The 23,114-nt window shown below is 47.0% G+C and overlaps 1 protein-coding gene across 1 annotated transcript in view; it reads left to right on the top strand.

Moving 5' to 3' along the window:
• Positions 1–21,075, top strand: part of IGFBP2 (insulin like growth factor binding protein 2) — a 101,907-nt gene extending 80,832 nt beyond the window's left edge. The window contains exons 2-4 of the mRNA XM_074967037.1: positions 4,226–4,449; positions 10,335–10,475; positions 18,611–21,075. Coding sequence (XP_074823138.1) covers positions 4,226–4,449; positions 10,335–10,475; positions 18,611–18,778 — 533 coding nt within the window. The 3' untranslated portion in view covers positions 18,779–21,075. The remainder of the gene's footprint in view (positions 1–4,225; positions 4,450–10,334; positions 10,476–18,610) is intronic.
• The last annotated feature ends 2,039 nt before the right edge of the window (positions 21,076–23,114 follow it).

Below are 23,114 nucleotides of genomic sequence, written 5' to 3'. Positions count from 1 at the left end.
AAAATGTTTTGATGTCCTCAGATTAAATTTGCTGTAGCAAGTAGAGTGCCATTATTCAAGAGAGAAAATAATGTATACTTTTGGGCCTCTAAGACCCTGATCCTCCAGTGAGTTCACTGTAAGCAGCTCCCTGTGCAAGTGCAGAACCCCACTGAAGTTAAAGGGTCTCTGGGTCAGTGCTGGGGTCCATGTGAGTGGAGTTCATTGCAGGACTGGGGCCTACATCAGCACTTAGGCATTCTGTAAACATGTGAGATAGACAAGTCGTTGAATTTGTCACAGTGCATGTGAGCTGTTGCTAAAGAAAAACAAATAGACACAGAATGGTGCTCAAAGGAAGGACAGGAACACATTGCATGCTGCCCATGCAGCTCGTGGTTCAGGTTGGAGCTGTTGCCCTAAAGGAATGCTATTGGCAGAAGTCCAACCTGCAATTCAGATGTGTTCGGGAGCTGATACAATTCATCCTTGTTGTCATAATAATAACGGTTTTTGTTGTAGTGAGACTGATTCTGAGGGCCTCAATGTTATATAGGTGTTCTACCTGAGCCCCCTAGAGAGCACGAATTGGCCTCCCAAAGACAGAAGCAATGGAAATTGGTGCCCGCTTTTGAAAGTTTTGGTCAGACTGTGTAATGCATTACAGACATTAGCTGATGTACTTTTTAAATGGGCTTTAATTGCAGCCAAATCTTAACCTTAACCTTATTGAAGCTAATGGGAATTTTCTATAGAGAAAGTTGTGAGAACTCATTTTCTTGGCGCGCCCGGAGGTATTCCATGGACTCCCCATCAATGCATATTAGGTAGCACTTCTGCTATCTGCTTTGACTTCTACCACAAGTGACCCTGCCCTGTGTGAAACACTCTACCTTTTGGTCCAAAAGAGAACAGGAGAAGTTTTCCACATGCCATATGAAAAATGAAGAACTATAAAACATAATTGTTTTGAATCTTAGCACTGCTTTTTTAGTAGATATATTTAGTATACATTGAAATTGGTTGGCAGAAGGGTATATGACAAATGGGTTAGAGATGTATCACAAAGGCAAACCAGTGCTTGCCCCACCCAATACCTCAGGGTCAATGGGTGGCATACTTGGTTCCTGTATAGATTCATAGTGGTTTTCAAAATGAATCGCTTCTCTCAGGCAACATTAAAAAAACATTTGGCTGTAAAAAGTCACTATTTAGCTCAGTCTTCTGTGTGCTCTTCCAGCCTTGAGTCCTTTTTCTCTCTTAGCTTTTGCTGCTGCATACTGATTCCTGCACTAGGGATGCTTGCTTTCTCTTTGAAATGGATTCTGTCAAATGTAATCCTCATCCAGGCCAGTCTGCCCCACGCACATACACACACACACAGTTTGAACACATTACAAGTATTAAAGGACTCGCATTGCTTTCCAAGCATGGGCTGTCTTCTCTGCTTCCTCATTTAGCTCTTATTTCTTCGCTCATTGTAGAGCGGAAGTCCTTGTAGCTGATTTTAACGCAGCACAGCAGCTGGAAACAAGGAAAGTCAGCTCGATATGTCCAGCCAGCTCTTCGGAGGCCACCAGCAAATACTCCATGGACCACTGGGGTCTACCAAATATAGTTTTAGAACCACTGATCTAGGGAATGGAAGAAAACAGGCTGGCCACTTTGTCGCCTCCCCTATTGAGGAACAACCTATGCAAAGAAATATGTCCCACATGATGCTCTGAAAGAATCAAGATCTGAACTTTGATGATGGTGATCCTTCCTCCCCCCCTATTACCCAGCTGCAGGTCCCCACCTCATAAGAGCTTTATTCTAACGTCTGTCAGCTGCATTGTCATGCCACAGCCCACTTACAAGAAGAACTGGAACTGGACATGGAGCCGTACAGAGTCTGCAGCCCTGCCCTAAGAAAAATTGCTACAGCTTGCACGTAGCCCTTGCAATCAGCCCCAGGTAGGGCATATTCTAGGAGGCCAGTCCAAAGGTGATGAAAGCAAGGATCACCATGGACAGATCTGCGTCAGAAAGGAAGGGATGCAGTCTCTACCAGCTGGAGATTTCTGGCTCCTGCTGCAGTTTAACTCTTATGATCACATTGTTTCCAAAACCATTCTCTCCCATCTCCAGCGTCTGTGCTCACATCCAATGTTTTCTTTGGTTTTATATTTGTTAGCTTTGGGGGGAAAATGGTATGAAAATATCAGAAGCAGATTTTGTGAATGAACTAGTTGACAAGCTGCTTACCATCTGGCCTTGTTTTACTAGAACAATGCTTACTTGGGCAAATTCATATATATATATTTCAGTGAGAAGCAGGAAGCAACAGGAGTTGATCAGGAAAGGACTGGCTGGCCCTGCAGATTTACTTGCTTTCCATTAGCTCGTGCTCATGGGTTTTTTCTGAACGAAGCCATGGAGAAGCTTGAGTGAAATAGCACAATTTCATTTTCTCTGTTGGTCGTAAATCCTGACCTTATTGGCAGGCATACCACTCATTCTCAACTGTAATTTACCAGCATCTAGAGTTGCGTATGTCTAGGAAATGGGTAAAACTTGGTCGTGTTTTTGAGTTCTGCTTTATAACACTAAAAGGCTAAAATCCTCAAATGACTTTCAGAAAGCTGGGGCTTGGCACAATATTTGTTTTTTAATTCTATTCATTTTAAAGGCAATTTAATTTGCCATCGTCCCCCCACACCATCATCTGTTTCTAATTAAATTGGAGACTGTGATATGTAAACAATTAAGATTCTTATTGGAAAGTAATCCTTGCCCAGCTCCTAGGATGACATGGAGAGCCTTAAGTATTTTCTCTCTGTGTCTTGAGAGCACACTTATGTCCTGATGTAACATCATGTTGTAGAAATATGTAAATGTTTTACAAGCTTAGTCTCCTAGGAAGCAGGACAGAACCATAAAATTAGGACTGTTTTGTGAACTGTGGTATAGCCCATGCATCTATATTCCATGACACACAGTTCTAACGTTACTTCACTTTGTGTCCACTGCTGACATCCAAAGTGCTGGATTGCTTAAAGTGAAATTACATCAAACTGTAAACACGAATCCCAGATTATTTCAGATTTAGTTACTGGTATTCGTTGACATGTTGTAGGTTTTAAAGGCTGGAGTCCTTCATTTGGTTCTTTACATGTTGAAAGATACTGTACGCATGTCTCTCTTTTGAGAGATGAATAAGGCCTAGCTTTTGTCACAGTGGTAGCTAATATGAGCTCCAGGCTCCTAAAGAATGGAGAAAAATCTACCAAATATTAGACTGTTGTAATGACTGGTTCATGTGTGTGCATTCCACTACTGTCAACTGAACTGCTCCTCTGTGTCTCCTCGGCACTGTACTGCCAACAGCTAGTGAAGGTTCTCTTTTAGCAGTGAGAGTTGTCAGGGCTTGTGCTTTTGAAGCAAGCTGGAGAACCCATTGCTACCGCATAATGCCTGTGGTTTGCAGCAGAGTGACAACCATGACCTAGGTGGCAATAGATTGATCGCAATGTTACACATTCTATTGTAGGAGAAACAAAAGGTGTGCAGAGTTTTGGAGTAAGCCCAACTGTAACCTTGAGTTTTCCTGTTGCTTGAGTCTGATGATGCTAAATTATATTTTAGGTCTTGAAGCTGAAAACAGTGGCATGTTTAGCCCAGAGAACCTGCACTTGTGCTGGAGTCGAGAGAAGTAGCCAAATGTAGCATATTTGGTTGAAGTTGGACCTGTCAAGAAGTATCATTGAAATGGCAGGTTCTACCAAAAAATTATGGCAATAATAAAACAGTGCCGGCTATTTCAGAGAACAGTCTTGAACGTTTACTTTAACACATATGGAGTAAGTATTCCTGTAGATACACTGCGTGATGATAGATAGAACCAAGGTATCGTTACTAATCGCTTCAGTTTTAAACTTTGAAGCTAAAATATAATTGGCACCGTAAACCCAACTGGACTTCTGATGGGAAAAGTACATGCCTAAGTAAGTAATTTAGAAGGGCAAATAAAACCAGAAAGAATATCTCAAAAATGATTTCCCCCTCTGCTCTAAACTATCTTTTAGAGAGGTAATTACACGCTAATGAAAGGAGCCATCCTTACTTTCCAGATTAAAGGGCTAATGTGATTTTAAATTTTGCATTAAACATTTGTGACTTGGTAATGTGCCAGTCTTGAAACAATCAAGGAAGGAATTGTTTGAATGATTGGAATTTTTCTTTTCCTTCCTTCTGTCTTACGCAGACAATGGTGATGATGAGCCTGAAGAAGTCCTTACGGGGAATTATGTGGATGGCACCCCCGGGGTGGTGAGTGGAGGTGGCGGGAGAAAGCCCATGAAGCCTGGCATGAAGGAGCTTGCTGTTATGCGAGAGAAAGTGAATGAACAGCAGAGACAGATGGGCAAAGTCGTCAAGCACCACCACAACCATGAAGAGTTGAAGAAATTACGGCCATCGTCCATGAGGGTCAGTTGGCAAAACCTGTGTGTTTATGCGGGGGGGCTGGGAGAGAATCATCATTATCCTAGTTCCAGCTGCAGACTCCCAGGGGAAAATGTCAGTCGTATTTGCAACAAGCATTTTTTAAAAAGGGCAAACAAATGAAGCAAACATTTGTTTTGGCCTGAAACTGGGCTCAAACACACAAATAATGAACTTTGTGTGCTAGTGAGAAGGCCTTGCTTTCCTTGTACCTACAGGGTTATGCAGCAAAGTACTAAAAGAGATGCAGAGCATCCACCTTTGTAGGAACAGGACCTGTTCCTACTAAACAGCAGTAGGTGACAGTGGTGTCTCCACACCCTTTTCTCTAGATGACTCCAGTGAACATCCCTGTGGGAATCTTTGATTAATCCTTGTACAGTAGAAGTTCACTTCAGTTCACTGAAGACCACTGTAGCCCACCACATGGTTGTCTGCCCTCACAGCACCCAATGTGAATACGTTTACTGGGTGAGGGATTTATGGTAGAGGACACGTGGCGAGCTTCATGGTCTTCAGAGGAAGTGACAACTAATTATCTTGTCTCGGACCTCACTTAACATCAACCCGGGTTTGATTGACCACAAAGGCAATGGAGCCTTCTGAACCGGTTTCGTACCGGGCATGGAATTTTTGCTGCAGCAGAATTTCGCTGGTGTGTTAGAGACAGTCCACTATGTCAGTGTGGGCAGCCATAAATCATGACACATACTGTTGAGGACTGCAAAATGACTCAACTTCCTGGAGGCCTTCGTGCTTTGAACGTGGTGGATAAGAATGCTGTGGCTTGGCTTGACCAGATTGCATACGCAAAATAATAAATAAATACTACAGGCACTGATGGCAGTCTATAAAGTGGGCAGTGGGCGGTTATCTTCCCTGTAGAGGCATGCCCCATGGAGACCACAGATCCCAACAGGCCACGGTCCTCCTTACGTCTGCAGACTGCAATTTCTGAATGACGGAGGAAGAGCACTGTAACCTGCTACATTTGGTAAAAGTCCTGTCCCCAGTGTCCATGGCCTTAGAAGAGCCAGTACAATGATTCTGTGCAAGGCACTGGATCTGGGCTCAGGGAAGTCCTGTAGGGAGTGTATACCTGCACTGGCATAGAAGGCAGATAGGAGTGGGCCAGGGGAGGGAGGATGAGCCTGTGAATGTGCAGCTGTATGGATCCATCAGTCCTCCATCCCACATTTTGCTTCCTTGAATGGAATGTATAGAGTTGGCTGAAGTAGCCTCTGATAAACAGCTCTGCCTATCTTCTGCAGCCTGGCAGGAGAGGATTCCTCCCTAGTCCCCTTTCCCATGTGTGGGGATGTGTCCCTAAGGATCTCGATAAGTGGCCACTTCATCCCTCTAGTGGACAATTTGGGCATAGCTTCTGTTCAGTATTGTCATGAAAATCTTTTCTAATCCACCATGCACCTTGTTGGCTGGCTATGTAAATTGTGGGGCGCTTGAGGGAGCATAGAGCAAGCTTACCATTGGGTGAGCTGTCATCTTCTCAAAGGGAAATCAACGCAAAACAGGAGAAGCAGGGCAAAGGGATTCGGTCTGTCACCTGTCACTCGTGGTTTATCAGCCCAACAGGCTTTGTTGCCAGAGACCCTGATTCACACTACACTACCACTTCTGTCTGTAAAACGTACGTCACTCAGGGCCGTGGAAAAAATCCCAGAAGCGCCAGTGTGGACAGTGCTATGTCGCCGGGAGATGCTGTCCTGCCGCTCATTGGGGTTGATATAATTATGCTAGTGGGAGAGGAGTGCTCTCACCTGTCAGCATAGAGCGGCTACACGGGACACCTTACAGTGGTGCAGCCGCACTGGTACAGCTGTGTTGCTGTAAGGTGTCTAGTCTAGACATAGCCTTCGACTTGTGTATGGCAGAAAACGCTGCTGCAATGTGCGTGGCTTTGTTACTTGTCAGTGGTGCTTAGACACTACAGTGGTGGGTGTGGCATAAACACACCGAGAGAAGGGGTTTAAAATCCCTGCCAAGCAGTGGCTTAAACTGCTGATTCCTGCAGAATTGAAGATTTTATTAAAAATATTTAACTGCCAGGGTCAATCTAACAGCTGCAGTGCGGAGACTTGACAGGCACCCGCAGCAGTAGACTAAGGGCATTGGGTTTGGGCATCTAGCACTACAGGAGAATGTTTGTTTAAATCCAGACCCGGGTGAGGTTGAGGGGTGCAGCACAGAATGCACAACTCCTGGAGGGGGGCAAAGGTGACTTACTGCTGCCTTTCCGTCTCGGTGTCTGGGCGCCAGCATGGCCTAGAGTGTAAACTAGAACAGTTCCAACCGCAAAGCATCATCCAGTCCCCGCCTCACCTGGCCTAGGAGACTCCTTCAGCACACCTCTCTACAGGGCTTTATTTGTTTTGTTTTTTTTTTTTTTTTACACCCTTTCCCTGCCCTGGTGCTGGCGATATTAGCCAGGTGCCAGTTATGCCAGTTTTGTGTCCTCTTTATGGTGGCTCAGAGGCCACAAAGGGACTGCAGTAGAGCCTGGAATCAGGCCCTTCGTTTGGGGTGCAGGGGAAAGGATGATGAAAACATCCCTACTCCTTGTAAGGTCCGTGAATGCTCCCTCTCTTACTAATCAAACCGTAACTTGCACTGCCTACACTGTGCGATCGACCCACATTCTTTGTGGGGGGTAAATCCTGCTCACCACAGGGGCGTTGGAGAGGCTCTGAGCCTGGTGGAACGGGCTCAGTTTTTTATACACCCCCTGTGCACTGGGAAGCCCAGATCCCCTGGGACTCTTTCCACTGCCCTGCAGGGAGCTTGAGGAATAGATGGTCTTAAGGAGGAGGGAAGACAAAGCCAGCAGATCCACTGATATGCAGATTCTTTATTAATCTCCCACCCCCATGGCAGGGTTTGCCCCTGTGTGTGTGTGTACCATAGCCCTGAGGCTGGAGAGTGCAGAACCTTTCAACCCCCTGATCCTCAGCAAGTTCCCCTGCCCCAAACTGGGTATGCTGGCTGGGCACGGGAAAGAGGATTGGCCCCTTAATGATCCTGGATATCAGTCAACTCACTTACTGGTTTAGTTCACCCAGCAGAAGTGAGAATCCCAGGCAGTCTCTGGTCCCTCCTGTGCTGACTTTTCTAATTCAGGTTTTGATCTTCTCCGGTTTGCTGAGTTGAGGCAACACAGGCCACTCCTGTGCTCACATCTTTTGGATCACCCTGGAGCAGCCATGTTACAAGGGGCTTTCCTCCCACTCTGTCTGTTTATAATTGCTAGAAACACTGATCTAGTTGGCTTCTGCCTGCTCTGCCTGGCCTTGTGCCAAGCAAAGTTTTGAGTCCCTGAAAGTTTTTGACACAGACTGGCAAAGTAGAGTATTAAAATGATTTTAAGACTCGCTCCAAAGCGTTTGTGCTCTGGGAGTGTGTGAGGGGCCTGGGGAGCTCGCTCTTCACAGGTGGCCTTGCATTTTCCAAATCGAAGGGGAGGTAGAAAAGGGAAAGGGTGGCAGCAAGTTGTAGGCTGTGCCAAGTAATGGGAAAAGGTAGCTGATTAGTAGGGGCTGTGGGAAATTGTGCAGTCAGACATTCCTTGTATAATGGGCCTTGGAACTACCCAAAACCCAAAGAGGGAGGAGGCCATAGGGAAGAATCACTGGAGCATCTTAAAAGAAATACAGTCTGATGTGATTCTCCTCCAGTGCCATGTAACCTACATAGATGGGAGGTAAATCGAGTTACTTACCCTTCTGTGCTACAGAACTCCTCTGGCTGACTTAAGGTGTCTGCACAGACCATGAATTCATATCCCTGTACGACACAACAGCTGGACTTTCTATAGGAACACTCTCAATATGAAAAAATAGGGTTCACTTTCTTCGCTCCTCTTAGGAATCAAGTATGAGTCTTTCCCATAAGACAGCTCTACACACACAGAACTAGCAGTTACAGGTTTCTTTTTACTGAGTAACATTCCAAAGATAAAACAACAAGGAGTCCCGGTGGCACCTTAGAGACTAACCAGTTTATTTGGGCATAAGCTTTTGTGGGCTGAAACCCACTTCATCAGATGCATGGCGTGAAAAATACAGCAAACAGTATATATATTACAGCACAAGAAAAGATGGGAGTTGCCTTACCAAGTGGGGGGTCCCTAGCGAGGCCAATTCAATGAAGGTGGAAGTGGCCTATTCTCAGCCGTCGACAAGAAGGGGTGAATATCAGAGGGAAAATTACCCAAAGATAAACCATTACAGCACAGCTAGCTAAACTAACATCACTAACTAGAGATTTGTTATTTTCCTTGAAAATGAACAATATAACACAGGGCCTAAATCCTAAAATATATATATTTAAATAAAATAAGTACAGGGATTGGGACTTTTGACTATCAAAAATCTTCTTGACAAAATCAGGCTTGACAAAGCCCTGGCTGGGATGATTTAATTGGGGATTGGTCCTGCTTTGAGCAGGGGGTTGGACTAGATGACCTCCTGAGGTCCCTTCCAACCCTGATATTCTATGATTCTGCTTTCACATAGGCTCACCTGGATATTATATTGACAACAAGATAAAAAATTTAGTTGTACCATATAACCACTTATTTCAGCAGCCACAATATTGAGTGTGTACACAACTTCCAAAAAAAAAAGTCAATTTCTGTAGCTGTTAGGTGCACATAGTGTTTTTATTTCTATGCTGTGATGCAACTCACAGACATTTTTATTCATAGGATCATAGAATATCAGGGTTGGAAGGGACCTCAGGAGGTCATCTAGTCCAACCCCCTTCTCAAAGCAGGACCAATCCCCAATTTTTGCCCCAGATCCCTAAATGGCCCCCTCAAGGATTGAACTCGCAACCCTGGGTTTAGCAGGCCAGTGCTCAAACCGCTGTTTTTTTGTAGCATGGGAAATCTTCCCGCCTATGCCTGTGGAACCTTTTTGGCCAGTCCTCGTTCCATCCGGCTCCCTGGACATCCCAGAATATATTGCTGGTGCTCTTTTTGAACATTTGGCCTCCAGTCTACGATTTCTCTGTTACGGTGTTTTCCCAGATTTTATCCCACTGAGTTCCATAAAATTGCAGGAGACTGCATTGAGATCCACCCCATAGATTCAGTCTGGATTACCTTGGGCAGCGCAATCTTTTTAATTCTACCTAATAGAGGCCTAAGGCTGGAATTGTTAAAGGTGTCTAAGAGTGTTAGGCCCCTAAATCCTATTGAAATTTAATAGGAGTTAGGCATTTAACTTCCTTAAATTCCACTGAAAATCCCAGCCTGCTGCAGTAGTGTTCGTAAAGAGCTGTGCCTTCTGTCAATGTGAAGCCCTCCCCCCCAACCCTCCCCCCAGTAAAATTGGCTTAAAGACAAAGCTGTTGCTGTGGGTATTTTATTGCTAGTGAATTCAACCCACAGGCAGTTTCTGTTAATCTATCAGGGGAAATACAAGTAAAGCTGATGTTAAAATGATTGTGTATGAAGGCTTGATTGCTGTATGTAAGTACATATGCTAATATAGTGCCAGGGTCTCTGGGCAACTTGCCAATGTGTCATAATGTTTGAGGGACCCTCTTCGAAGGTCGAACAACCTTGACAGAGGGCCCCTTATAGGAAAAATTAGCTGTGCTGGTAAATGCTCCAAGTGCTTCTGAAGGGATTTTTTTTTTTCTCTTTGCTTGTTGAGAGCAACCTGAAGGCTGTGCTGAGTGAGAATAGTGAAACAATACCTCTTCCTGCTAGGTGGCTGTCAGGGGCCTTGACCTTCCCCTGCATACGTCAGAGAAAGGGGAAAGGATTTGTCCTCTCTTTTGTTTTGGCTGAAACCTGCTGTTTCCCTGATTTTAATTTTTTTTTCCTCGCTTTCTTGGCTTTTTTTCAGACCCCCTGCCAGCAGGAATTGGATCAGGTCTTGGAACGTATCTCCACCATGCGTCTGCCAGATGAGCGTGGCCCGTTGGAGCACCTCTACTCCCTGCACATCCCCAACTGTGACAAGCGAGGCTTTTACAATCTCAAACAGGCAAGTGCGGAGAGCAGCTGGGCTACCCTGTGCGCATGTCGCCGCAAGCGTGCGCCTTCACTTGGGGTTTGACCGTTCGGTGTTGCTTTGAGGTCATTGTTCAGCCATTCCTCCATTGGAGGACGTGAGCGAACAAAACGGCAGCTCACACCAGCCCTCAACTTGTGTACGTAGGTGCTGCCCTCGGAGAACATGGGTCCTAGCATGCAATGCTTCATCATAACCCCAGAAGCCAGGCCACAGGTCTAGACAGGAGCTAGGGACATTAACTGTCATTTTACTTGGCATTTATATGAGCCAGAAGAGCCCTAGCTGGTCACAGGTAATCTTTCCCCAGGGGCCAGTGCGGGATTATTCCCTAGTGCTCTGTGCAGGCTACTCTAAGGGCTTCCACCCCTTCCTTTAGGAGATTATCCCACAGCCTTCTAGCTCTCGCTGCTTGAAAGTTTCTCCAGATATTGAGCCTTAACTTTCTCTTTCTTCTCATCCCAGACCCTTTGGTTTATAACTTTGGGTGTCCAATCATTACTCTCTCTTACAAGCCCTTCCCACACTTGTGTAAAGGTTGTCAGACACCACGCATTAACTCCTTTTGCTCTCCCCCATAAATCAATTCCTCTAGCTCCTTAATCATAGCAGGATTGTTTGATAATTACTTAAACATGTGTTTGTGCGGCTCTTTCACTGCAGAGTTCCACACTTACATACTTGTGACTTGGCACAGGAAAGAGGAAGGGTTTTAGTCTCCCATTCTCCCCAAAATGGGAGAAAAATGAAACGTTCAGACCTTTGGTCTGATTGGGTCCCACTAAACTGTGGGGGGGGGGGGGGGGGAGCTCTGTGGGTGTGTTGTACAACCCTACAGATGCCCTAGCCTGTGGAAACCCTGAAAGAATGACAGGAAGTTTGGGGTATAAGGATTTATGCCAAAGTTCAGTAGTTTTCTACTACAAGAGTGATGCCGATTCCAAGTTACCAGGATTCTGTGAAGGATGTTGAATTGGAGTCCTGGGGTACATCCTTCCAAGAAGATCATGGCTGAGATCTGTCACCCTTCTGAAGACATCTACTGGGCCCAGAGTCCGCTAAGTCAGTAGATGGGTTTGACTCCTTGGCTAGTGAGTTGTAGTAAGAAAGGTGGGTGGGCCACACAGGAAAAGGATGACTTGGCCTGATAGGCCCTCTGCTTTTAGCATTTATACAGCAGCTTTCATCCCAAAGCCCTTCATAACCTACATACATACAGCATCTTTGATGGGGAGCCCAGCACCCAGTGTTCTCGCACCGCTGCACAGGGAAAGAAAACATTGGCCAAGGACACCAGGAAAAACCTCAACTTTTACCAGAAGTGTTCTGGGATCTTTAATGTGCAGGCAGAACAGACAGACAGCCCATTCCTGCACACAGCACCAGACTCCGTGAATAAGCCTCAGAAAGAGGGAGGACTGAGCTGGCCCTTCCATGTCTTGAACCTGTGGCTTTATGGTGTCTGGGTGTTTTAGATACAGTGCTTTAACCACAAACGCAGCCTCTTTGGCAATAATAAAATTTTCTAACTGCCTCTTTCTCTGCGAACCCCTGCCATGCATAGCTGTCAAAGTGAATGCAGTTGGCCATCGATCAGTGCAGTCCTTTAGAAGGTAAATCAATCTGGATATGGGAAACTGTTATAAAGGCCAGTTCTCCATGCAGCCAAATTCTTACTACAGGCTTCAAAGAAGCATTTATCAACAGGGATCAAGAACAGGCTCTCTCCACCACCATCGGGTGCTCTTGAGAGGGGGCATTCGGTGCAGTGGAGTAATCCATGTTAAATGCCCACATCTCCTCCTTTAATCTAAATTTACCTTGTCTCACTAATATCCTGGGACCAAAACAGCTACAACAACTCTGCATGCGTGTGTCTCCCTGTCCTTTGTAACACGAATGGAGCGGCCTGACCCCTCACTGCTACTTCACACCCCCCGGCCCATCAGATCCCCAACGGCTGGCTTTATTCTGCCTTGTTAGTCACCTGCTAGTGCCCACTTAAAGCGTTTCACGGGGTTGTCCCAAGGAGACATGACGTAATAGCAAATAAAGGGATAATGAACAAAGAGGAGATAGATAGCAGGAGGACAAGGGTTAGGACAGGAAGAGATTTAGAGATGTTTTATTACATAAGCATTTGATCAAGTGCTGGGATATTGCATTGTATTTATTTTGTGGGGATGAGCAAAGAGAGCGGAATCTGTATATATGCTAATAATTATAATATGAAGGAAGAATCAGGGAACAGGTCAGGCAGGAGTGCGGACGACTCGGAGTCAAGCACCATCCACTAGACAAAATAGCTGCATCTGTTGTGTGGTGTAACCCAAATCGTTTCATTTGAATGTTGTCCTAGGATAAAAGTCTGCTACTTTGAAAACCAGCCTCTTGACTTTGGGCCTGCCATTCATCTGTCAGCAGGAGACCAGTGTGAACTTCGTGCCACCAGCCTGCCCCAACCCCTCCCCACTAACGGGATTTCCGTGATCTTGTAAGCTAGCCGTAAGCTAGCGGGCTCAGGTGAAAGGTCTCCACGGGAAGGAACAGGCGTTGCCTCCCAGCACAGTGTTGGGGGATTATGGGCTATGGTGATAGGTGGCAGTAGACAACGCGAAGATAGGGGAAAGCGGTGTTGTTGACTCAGTACTTGGGGAGTGTAACCAGCACGCGGTCTAGTTTTAAAATTCCCAAAGAGGCTTCCGTTTCTTTCCTTAGACCTCATTGATAAGAAGCATATCCTGTCATTCAGTTCATATTTTCCTTTCGTTATTTTGTTCCATTACCCATGTGTATCACCCCAAATAATTCCTCTTCCTCAGTGTCTCACTAGCTGGGCAGATAAGATTCTCTTAATCTCTCTGTAATACCGAGATCTTTTATAACACTTTTTATCAGAAGATCTCAAAGCACTTTACAAAGGAGGTCAATATCATTATCCCCATTTTACAGGTGGGGAAACTGAGGCACAGAGCAGTAAAGTGAGTTGTCCGAGGTCACTCAGCAGGCCAGTGGCATAGCTAGGATTAGAACCCTAGTCTCTTAAATCCCAGTCCACTCTTCTAGCTACTAGGCCACACTGCCACTCATCAATCTATCCTTCCACCTCCTCATCATATCTATTGTTTTTCTCTCTACTCCTTCCTATCCATGCAATATCTTCTTTGTAACTAGAATAACAGGACAATCTTCCCTCCAATCTCTGCCAAAAACTGAAGTGAACAAGTGAGCTTTACACCCTAGCCTGTAGGTCAATAAACTATCAGCACTGTCATACCAACAGGCAAAGCAAATTCCATAGCCAGACACCCTCTGTAGAGAATGCCTTGTCCCCAGAAGGTCAAATCTAGCCACTGTTCGGGAGAGCATCCAGACATGCTCAAAGAATCAATCCTGAAGCACTTACATGAGAGGAAAGTGATCAGGAACAGTCAGCATGGATTCACCAAGGGAAGGTCATGCCTGACTAATCTAATCGCCTTTTATGATGAGATTACTGGTTCTGTGGATGAAGGGAGAGCAGTGGATGTATTGTTTCTTGACTTTAGCAAAGCTTTTGACACGGTCTCCCACAGTATTCTTGTCAGCAAGTTAAGGAAGTATGGGCTGGATGAATGCACTATAAGGTGGGTAGAAAGCTGGCTAGATTGTCGGGCTCAACGGGTAGTGATCAATGGCTCCATGTCTAGTTGGCAGCCGGTGTCAAGTGGAGTGCCCCAGGGGTCGGTCCTGGGGCCGGTTTTGTTCAATATCTTCATAAATGATCTGGAGGATGGTGTGGATTGCACTCTCAGCAAATTTGCGGATGATACTAAACTGGGAGGAGTGGTAGATACGCTGGAGGGGAGGGATAGGATACAGAAGGACCTAGACAAATTGGAGGATTGGGCCAAAAGAAATCTGATGAGGTTCAATAAGGATAAGTGCAGGGTCCTGCACTTAGGATGGAAGAATCCAATGCACCGCTACAGACTAGGGACCGAATGGCTAGGCAGCAGTTCTGCAGAAAAGGATCTAGGGGTGACAGTGGACGAGAAGCTGGATATGAGTCAACAGTGTGCCCTTGTTGCCAAGAAGGCCAATGGCATTTTGGGATGTATAAGTAGGGGCATAGCGAGCAGATCGAGGGACGTGATCGTTCCCCTCTATTCGACACTGGTGAGGCCTCATCTGGAGTACTGTGTCCAGTTTTGGGCCCCACACTACAAGAAGGATGTGGATAAATTGGAGAGAGTCCAGCGAAGGGCAACAAAAATGATTAGGGGTCTAGAGCACATGACTTATGAGGAGAGGCTGAGGGAGCTGGGATTGTTTAGTCTGCAGAAGAGAAGAATGAGGGGGGATTTGATAGCTGCTTTCAACTACCTGAAAGGGGGTTCCAAAGAGGATGGCTCTAGACTGTTCTCAATGGTAGCAGATGACAGAACGAGGAGTAATGGTCTCAAGTTGCAATGGGGGAGGTTTAGATTGGATATTAGGAAAAACTTTTTCACTAAGAGGGTGGTGAAACACTGGAATGCGTTACCTAGGGAGGTGGTAGAATCTCCTTCCTTAGAGGTTTTTAAGGTCAGGCTTGACAAAGCCCTGGCTGGGATGATTTAACTGGGAATTGGTCCTGCTTTGAGCAGGGGGTTGGACTAGATGACCTTCTGGGGTCCCTTCCAACCCTGATATTCTATGATTCTATGATTCTATGCCAAACCCACGAAAAAAAATGGTGAAATTGGGCTTGTTTTTGGCTTAACTGGCTTGTGAGTTGCTTGTTGGCTTGTTTTTGGCTTATAGCTTGTTGCTTCTTTTTTTTTTTTGATTGGCTCCCGGCAAGCAGGGCAATGGGGGGAGAGAGAGAGTCAGGGGTGCCCAGCGGGCCCACCACAGTCCCAGACTGCATGCAGGGGGGATCTAGTCACATAGAGCGTTGGGGATTGGCTTGTTTTGGCCTTGTTTTGAAATAGGATTAACTTGATTTTCGGCTTATTCTGAAAGTCGGGAGGCTTATTTACTGCAGGAAAGTTGGCAACTGAGAGAGCATCCCATCTAATCTCAACTGCCATGATGGCGCATTGGGAAGAGCGGTGTCTCTCATGCAGTCAGGATCCAGATCATATAGGACTTTGGACTGCACCTGGATGTGCATGCCATTCCCTCAGTGGCCTCTGTATTATCAATACCTAGGAGATGCCTTAAGGAGACATGTCCCAGTGCTTGATCATTCACTTTCCCTTATTCACTCCCTTGCTGAGCTGGGGTCTGGACTGACCACTGTGGATATGAGCATGACAGAAGGGTGTGGTGGCTCTGAGGTAATCTCAACTCCTTGCCCTTGGGGCTATGAAGCGGCACATGGCCCAGCTGGATTTCCAGGGCTGTAATTATCTTGGAATGACCACACCCCATCGACCTGGCTAATTCCCCTGAAACGGATTATCTGTCTGAAGGAATCTAGGCTGGAATAAGCCCTATGCAGTACAGGTTTCACTTGCATTGGGACGAAAAAGCCTCTCTAAAGTGGATTTCTGAGAGGAGACCATGCCCGAGAAATGGCGGGGGGGCTTTGCACTAAAGGACAAACAGCTAGATACTGGAAATAGCAGCGAATCCTTCCCCAGAACTCCCTAGTGAAGAGAGAACTGTGAGACAGGCCAGCTGCTGCATTCTGGCCTCCCCTGTGCTTGGAGCTGCCAGGGGACCAGCCCGCTGGGGAAGGTTTCACTTCTGGTCCAATCTGGGCTGATCCTGCTGTCACTGATTTTTAATGGGAGTTGAGAGCACTCAGCCCTGGTTGGAGACTCTCCGCTCCTTGCAGGACGGAGCCCTAATTAGGTCTGATCCTACCTCAGTAAAGTCAATGGGGGCTTTGCTCTTGGTGTCAGTGGGTGCCGGAGCAACCTGTAGAAAGGTCCTCAGCTGAGCTGTGGGCCTCTGAGCCTGCTCTCGGAGGCAAAAGGGTGATGATACCCCAGGCTCATGGCCCCCGGCCCTGCTTGGAACTTTCCCATCATCTGAACAAAGTACTGGCCCAAGTAACCTATTCTTCCTATTTCCTGACTGAGTGCATCTCCCACTGACACACCTGGGGACTGGCTGGAGATGGGAAGGGTGGGGGGCAGTGTGAGCGCTGTACCTTCCGAAAAGGGAGGGCACAATATAGACAGGGGAGGATAATTAACGAAGCTTCTGCATGTGCTGTCCATCACCATGGGCATTTTAACAAGGCCTAAGGGTGCGATTTTTCATCTGCACTCAGCATTGGCCTAACATAGCTCCTAGTGCAGTTCCACTGACTTCAGTGAAAGCAGAGTTTGGTTGGAGTGCGGTTTTCAATCACACTCCATGTTATCCTAACACCTACCTGGGCAGCCCTTCCTCATCTGAACATTGCAGCCCCGTGGACTCCAGGAAGGGTCCTATCATGAGAGTAAGGGCTGCTGGATTGGGCCCTGAGTCCCTGCAGGATGTTCACTGTAAATGCCCATAAGCCCTCTTGCTGCTGTGTGGTGAGGAGGGCATGCGCAATACCACCCAAAGAGTAGGCACAAAACCCCAGCCCGTGCCCTTTCAATGGCGAAGGGTTAGTCTTGTGGTTAGGCCTGGTCTCAGGACACTTAAGTTCCAATCCTGGATCTGCCACAGATGAGCTGTGTGGCCCTGGGTAAGTCCCTACCTCTCTCTGGGCCTCAGTTTCCCCATCAGTACAGTAGACCTAACTCCTGGGGACAACAAAAGGCTCTCTTAATTCTTGTTTGTTAAGTGCTTTGAGATCTTTGGTGGGGAAGGACAGCATGTTGTTGTTATTGCTGTTGCAGAGCTTGTCTGGGAGACTTTAGCTCTCGCTGGGAGCTTTTCGTCCCCGAGCCTGGAGCACTGCTCATGGCTGTCCTTGGGTTCCATCTGGCCCAGCAGTCCAAGGTCACCTTGCACTTTCCTTCCATCTGTGTTTCCAGAGCCAAGTGCCCTGGGGTCAGCTCCTTTTTGTTTGCTGCCCTGAGTCTGGAAACCTAATTGCCAACAAAAGCAGTTCCAGTCCCTCCTGTGTCCCAGCACTCAGGACCGGGGTGCCTGGAAGGGGCCTCGCATGAGGGACTCCCTTTGTTTTCCTGAATGGCTCGTGTTTTGTCCCTCAGTCCAGCTGCAGAAAGTGGCTCCGGTTCAACTTTAAAGTGTACACAGGCTCCAAGTCTTTCAGACTGAACCTCTGCCGTATGTATTGACAGCACCGGTCACCATAGGCGCCTGATGCTGCCACGCAGGGCAGGGCCTGGGCCTGGGCCTGCTGCCCAGGGCCCTCTCCAGGCAGGGGCAGGGAGCCAGAGAGTTGCAGGAGCAGAGAAATATTCCCTCTTCTGCACTAAGACGCTGGGGCTATAAGCTCCCCATGAGGCCTAGTGCAGCTGCTAAGGGCATCGGGCCCCACAGGGTGCTACTCACTGTTGCAGGAGAATTGGCACTAAGCTGTTGCAGCCAGGAGAGGGAGTGTTCCTTTGTAGGGTGTCACCCTACTGCTTGGCCCTCCAGAAGTCTCAGGGGGATGTGGGTGGCAGTGGCTCACATTGAGAAAGGATCCAGACAGGGATGTTTTGCCCTGTCTGCTCTGTGTAGACGCTAAAGATCTCATGCTCCTTTTAGTAAGAGCAGGGTTTGCTTGGTGCCCTTGGCCAGTGCTTATTCACCAGTGTGCAGTGTGCTGGCTGCCGTTCTCCACCCCCGAGGTGGTTGCATTGCAGTATGTGTGTGTGTGTTCAGGCCCAAAGCATCTTGGGCTCTTTCAGAAGGAAAGATATTATAGTAAAGACAGAGATGGGCCTGAACAAAACACTCTCATCTCCAAGCATGCCCCTGGCCTATAGCAGCTCTGTCATGGGTCAGTGTGTCAGATTGGTTCCAAGCTTCTCCTCACTGGGAGGAGTCGGGATCCAGGCTGCAAACCTCAGTGTTAATTAGTATTAGTGTAAGAAGTGAAGGAGTCTGTATCCGTTTCTTACCAGGCTTCTGATTTCATTCTTCAGCTGGAGGCCAGTTCTCCGACATATGGGCTCTGAAGCTATTTGCTGTTCCGTGTCTTTTCCACCCAGTAACCATGTCCATCTCTCCCTCTCCCCCCACCCCAGTGCAAGATGTCTGTGAATGGTCAGCGAGGAGAGTGCTGGTGTGTGAACCCCATCACTGGGAAAGTGATCCAGGGAGCACCTACCATCCGCGGAGACCCTGAGTGCCACCTCTTCTACACGGCCCATGAACAGGAGGAGCAGGGAGCACATGCCCTGCGCACGCAGTAGATGGATGCGTTCCTGCTCACTGGAGACAGCTCAGCCTGGCCCCGGTGCTGGATTTTACATGGGTTTCAGCAAGTCTATTTATGTCCTGGAAAAGACTGGCTTTGTGCATTGCCTGTGGCCCTCTTCTCTTGCCTTCAGCCTGCTGGGGAAGGACCGGGGTGCAGGGTGGGTTGCAAGGGGGGAAGGAGCAGAAATTGCTTTTCTTTGGTCTTTCGTGTAAAGTCAATGAGAGACAAAGCTTTGTCTTCTGTCAGCTCTGCCCTATGGCAGCGTACTAGGCATCCACGTGCTTCCAGAGTCCCCCGCGGCCCACTTAGCCCCACCACTGCAAAGCGATAGCGTAGTGCAAGGGAAACACGGCTTACGCGGGAGGCCCAGGTGAAAACCAAGCAGCCCTGTTGAATGTAGAGTCCTGAGCTCCCCAGGTGTCTCCAAAGAGCCTAAGTGATAATGTTCAAAACAAGATGAATGAAAATCTTTGCCCCCCCAAGACCAAAGAATGTAAATAATACGCATCACCTCCTGCTCGAGTCCTGTCAACCTGTCCCTATTGCCAAGCTGCTCTTTCGGTTTGTCATGAAGCGGGTTGTGGTGGTGGGGTAGGAAAGGAGGGGAATTCCCAGCTGGATCACGCCAGTGTGCAGCTCCCATCACCCTCCTCCAGGGAGGCAATGGAGAGAGAAAGGAATTGAGACTGTACAGCCAGCCCCATGCATTGCACTTGAGGCAACCTCCCCAGAGATGCTGAGCACTTTCAGTTCTCATAGACTTCCCTGAGAGTGGATAGTTCTCAGTATCTCTCGGGACCAGACCCTGAATTATAATCTAAATCTTAACGATCCAGTCCCGCAATCTCCTGGGCAATCTCACTTCTTGTGGATAGGAGCCTTACTCGTAAGGAGGTAATTAAGGGCTTGATCCTGAGAGACGCTGACCACCTGCAATTTAATTTAATTGCAGGTGCTCAGTATTTCACAGGATCGGGCCCTACATTTTTTTTTAATTGAAGGAGCAAGAATTAAATTGCAGAGAAAGGAGGGCTCTTGCAGATTTAGGGTAACAATCCAGGGAGTGTCTGTCTCTCTCTCTCTCTCTTTTTCTAAATAGCAAAAACCCATCTAAAACCCACACTTCCAAGTGGCTGCCAACGTCCCTCATATGTTGCCGGGAGCATCAGCCATTCAGCACACACCTTTTGTAAGTAAAGTGCAGTATATATAGAGTGCTTTGGAAAGCCCCTCCACACTCCCTTCCCTGCGTGCGCACGCACGCGCGCACACACACGCTCACACTCTGTGTCTGTCTGTCTCTCTCTCTGTCTCTCTCATAGATTTAATAAACACAATTCCAGGAACTGTTGGTGATGATGCACTGGAAGATCAGTTCCCAGGAACAGATGATGTCTCTCTACCGTTACTTTACACATTGATTTGTTTCTGTATGAAACACACACAAGCTGAGAATAAGCCATGAGATTTTCTTTTCATACCTGTGACATTTGCAGGACAATTACTAGGTCCTTACACTTAGAGTAATCGTTGGATTTTAAAAAAAATATATTCAAAGAGGAAGATCAGACATCTCCACCGCTTCCTTGTGTCGAACTCCTCTGAGTAACTTGTACAGCAGCTTGCATGTGGAAGTTGGTTCATTTCTAAGGTGGTGATTAGTTGAAAGGAAAGGAATGGGATTTAAAAGATAGGGCAAAGCACGTGGACTGCCCATGGGGAGTTTGGAGCCAACAATGGCTCTGCCGGACAGGCATGTTGAAGATGGACAAGTGCTTTGGAAGAGCTTTCAGGTGGCACAGTGTCTGCTCATGGGGAAACGTGCAGCAGCTCAGTGGGGAAGCAGCCTAAGGCGTAAAAGAGCCACCATCCACTGATGCATCTGAGTCATTTTGAGGAGCTGCTGCGTTATCTTGTGTGCATCATGTGCTGCCCATAGAACTGGGAGAGGGGTTAACGCTGCACAAAATTGTGACCAGCTGAAATGAAAGGAGGGCGTGTGACCCGACCTTAACTGTGCCGAACCATGTAACACACCTCTGGGCTTAGGCTTTCTGTCCACTTCCTTGCTGTATAGTAGTTGAACTGAAACCGTACTTGGTAAATCCAAGAACACCATCCTGGGGTAGGAAGTGAGACCAGGTTAACATTTGTTCTTTTGCTCTGTGAATATTTGCTGCTCCATTTAATGTGCTTTCTTGTGATCTAGTTTGTAGTTAGTTACCAGTGCCTTCAGTTGGTAAATATCACCTACACTTGAACACACACACACAAAGATGATCTTAGTTACCAATAACAACTGCAGACTCTTCTTAAATGCAGATGCTGAGCTGTAATGGACAAAAGAAGCATCAAGGGCGGGGCGAAATCACACCAAGGTTTAGCGTTGTTAATATGAATAGAAAATAAATTCTGGAAGGGATCAAAATTTCACATGGAAGCAGCATGGGCGCTGCTCTCTGAAATTAAACCCCCAGCTCACCCATCTGTGAGATGAAGTATGAAGGAGATTAAAAAGGGTGGGGCAGGAGTCATCTCTTGTGTATGTTGTGTGTGTGTGTGTGTGCGTGCGCGCATGCGCACTCGCGTAAAACCTAGTCGTAAAAATCGGTGCTACCTGATCTCTGTTAACATCATGGGGGGGTGGTTCTGCTTTTCACATAAACCTCGGGAGCATCTGATCTCGTCTGCAGTTTGTATCTTTTGGTTTGTTTAGAAATCATGATGCTTTTTTCTTTCTCTTTTGGAAAAGCTGAACTGCGTAAAGTTGGAATAAATTAAATGGGATGCCAGAAAAGTGTCATCTTTTTTTCCCCATCCGTTCATAGAACACGTGTGTGTGCCTGGTGCATCACACACAAATACTGGCCCTTAAACATGACGCAACGGGCAGCAAGGAGACAGTGGCCATTTATTATTATTATTGGTCCCATTTGTATAGGGTGAGAACAGAGCGATACGTTAGCCAGCCTGCCCACTGCATTTATTCAGTGCTCATGGCTTATACCAGTTATGCTCTCATTTTGAATAAAGATAAGTCTTTGGCCCGCCTAGTTGCAAAGAAGATCTTCCATGTATGAGCCACGTGTAACCCAAAGCAGGGAGGCTGTTGAGGGCCTGAAACGATAGCTCTGAGCAGAGTGAGCCCTCCTGCCACCCCAGCTTTCACTGAAAGGTTAACTCCAAAGTGGGCGAGTGGAATTTTAAATGGCAGCATTTGTTCAGTGATCATTGTAGCAGACAGACTGGGGAGGAAAGGAGGTGTGAAGGCTAGGAGGGATGGGAGTTGCAGGGAAGGAAATACAGACCCAAAGGAAGGAAGAAAGAAATACAGGAAAAATAGAGGAGGCTGGGGAGGGAAGAGAACAGGGCAGAAGCTGAGATTGTCTTGGTCACAGCTAAGGACAGCCACCTGTATTTCCCCTCAGTGGCCCAGCACGAACACCCATTCATGCTTCCAGCTCCCCAGCATTGCCTGTCTGCACAGTTCCCTGCCTTCGTTGTGTTATTCCTAGCAAAGCCCAAATGCCCAAGGACACCTGTTTGCTTTCTCTTCAGAGCTAGTTAACAAGTGTGATTGCTATGGTTGTTGGTTCCCCCACAGCACTTCCTATGCAAGCCTACTTTATTCTTATGGGAAAAGCATTAGAGAGGAAACATCTTAAAACAATAAAAGAACTTACACACGTGCTAATGAGCTAACCAGAGTTAACCCCAACCCTGGCATGGATTCTGGCAGGAGCAGTCCTTCAGACCCCTACCCCGGGGGGGATTCCTCGTGGTTATATGTTCAGCAGGGGACTGGACTAGAAGACTTCTCGAGGTCCCTTCCAGTCCTGCACTTCTCTGATTCTATCACAGCTTCAGCTCAGAGCAAGCCCCAGTCTTATGGGGGCTCAGTAGGTCCAGTCTTTCCAACCCTACCCTAATAGTTGGAGGAGCGCTCCATGGATCATGGTTCTTGTCCAATTGTTGGATTGGGAAGAAGACCCTGAGTTAGTTTAAAACCAGGCTATTTGTCCAAAAGCCCTGTCCTTGTCTATTGGTCCCTGGTGAATCCAGTTTGAACTAGCGTGTGCACCTCTCCAGGGGGTTGGGTTCAAAGGGTTGGTAATGGAAGAACTACGTGAGCATTCTCCCTCCCCACTAGAGGAAGTACATACATGACCCCCATAACACACATCCAATTGCATTTTTAATGCAAAAAAACCCCAAAGGTATTAACCCTAATTCAATAAGGTTTAGCTTAATTCAGTAAAGTTGATCTTAATTCCCCAAGGATATTACAGGCCTGAAGAAGAGCTCTGTGTGAGCTCAAAAGCTTGTCT

Source organism: Natator depressus, chromosome 11, assembly GCF_965152275.1.
Source record: "Natator depressus isolate rNatDep1 chromosome 11, rNatDep2.hap1, whole genome shotgun sequence".
Taxonomy (NCBI): domain Eukaryota; kingdom Metazoa; phylum Chordata; order Testudines; family Cheloniidae; genus Natator; species Natator depressus.
This window is presented reverse-complemented; position numbering and strand designations above follow the sequence as displayed.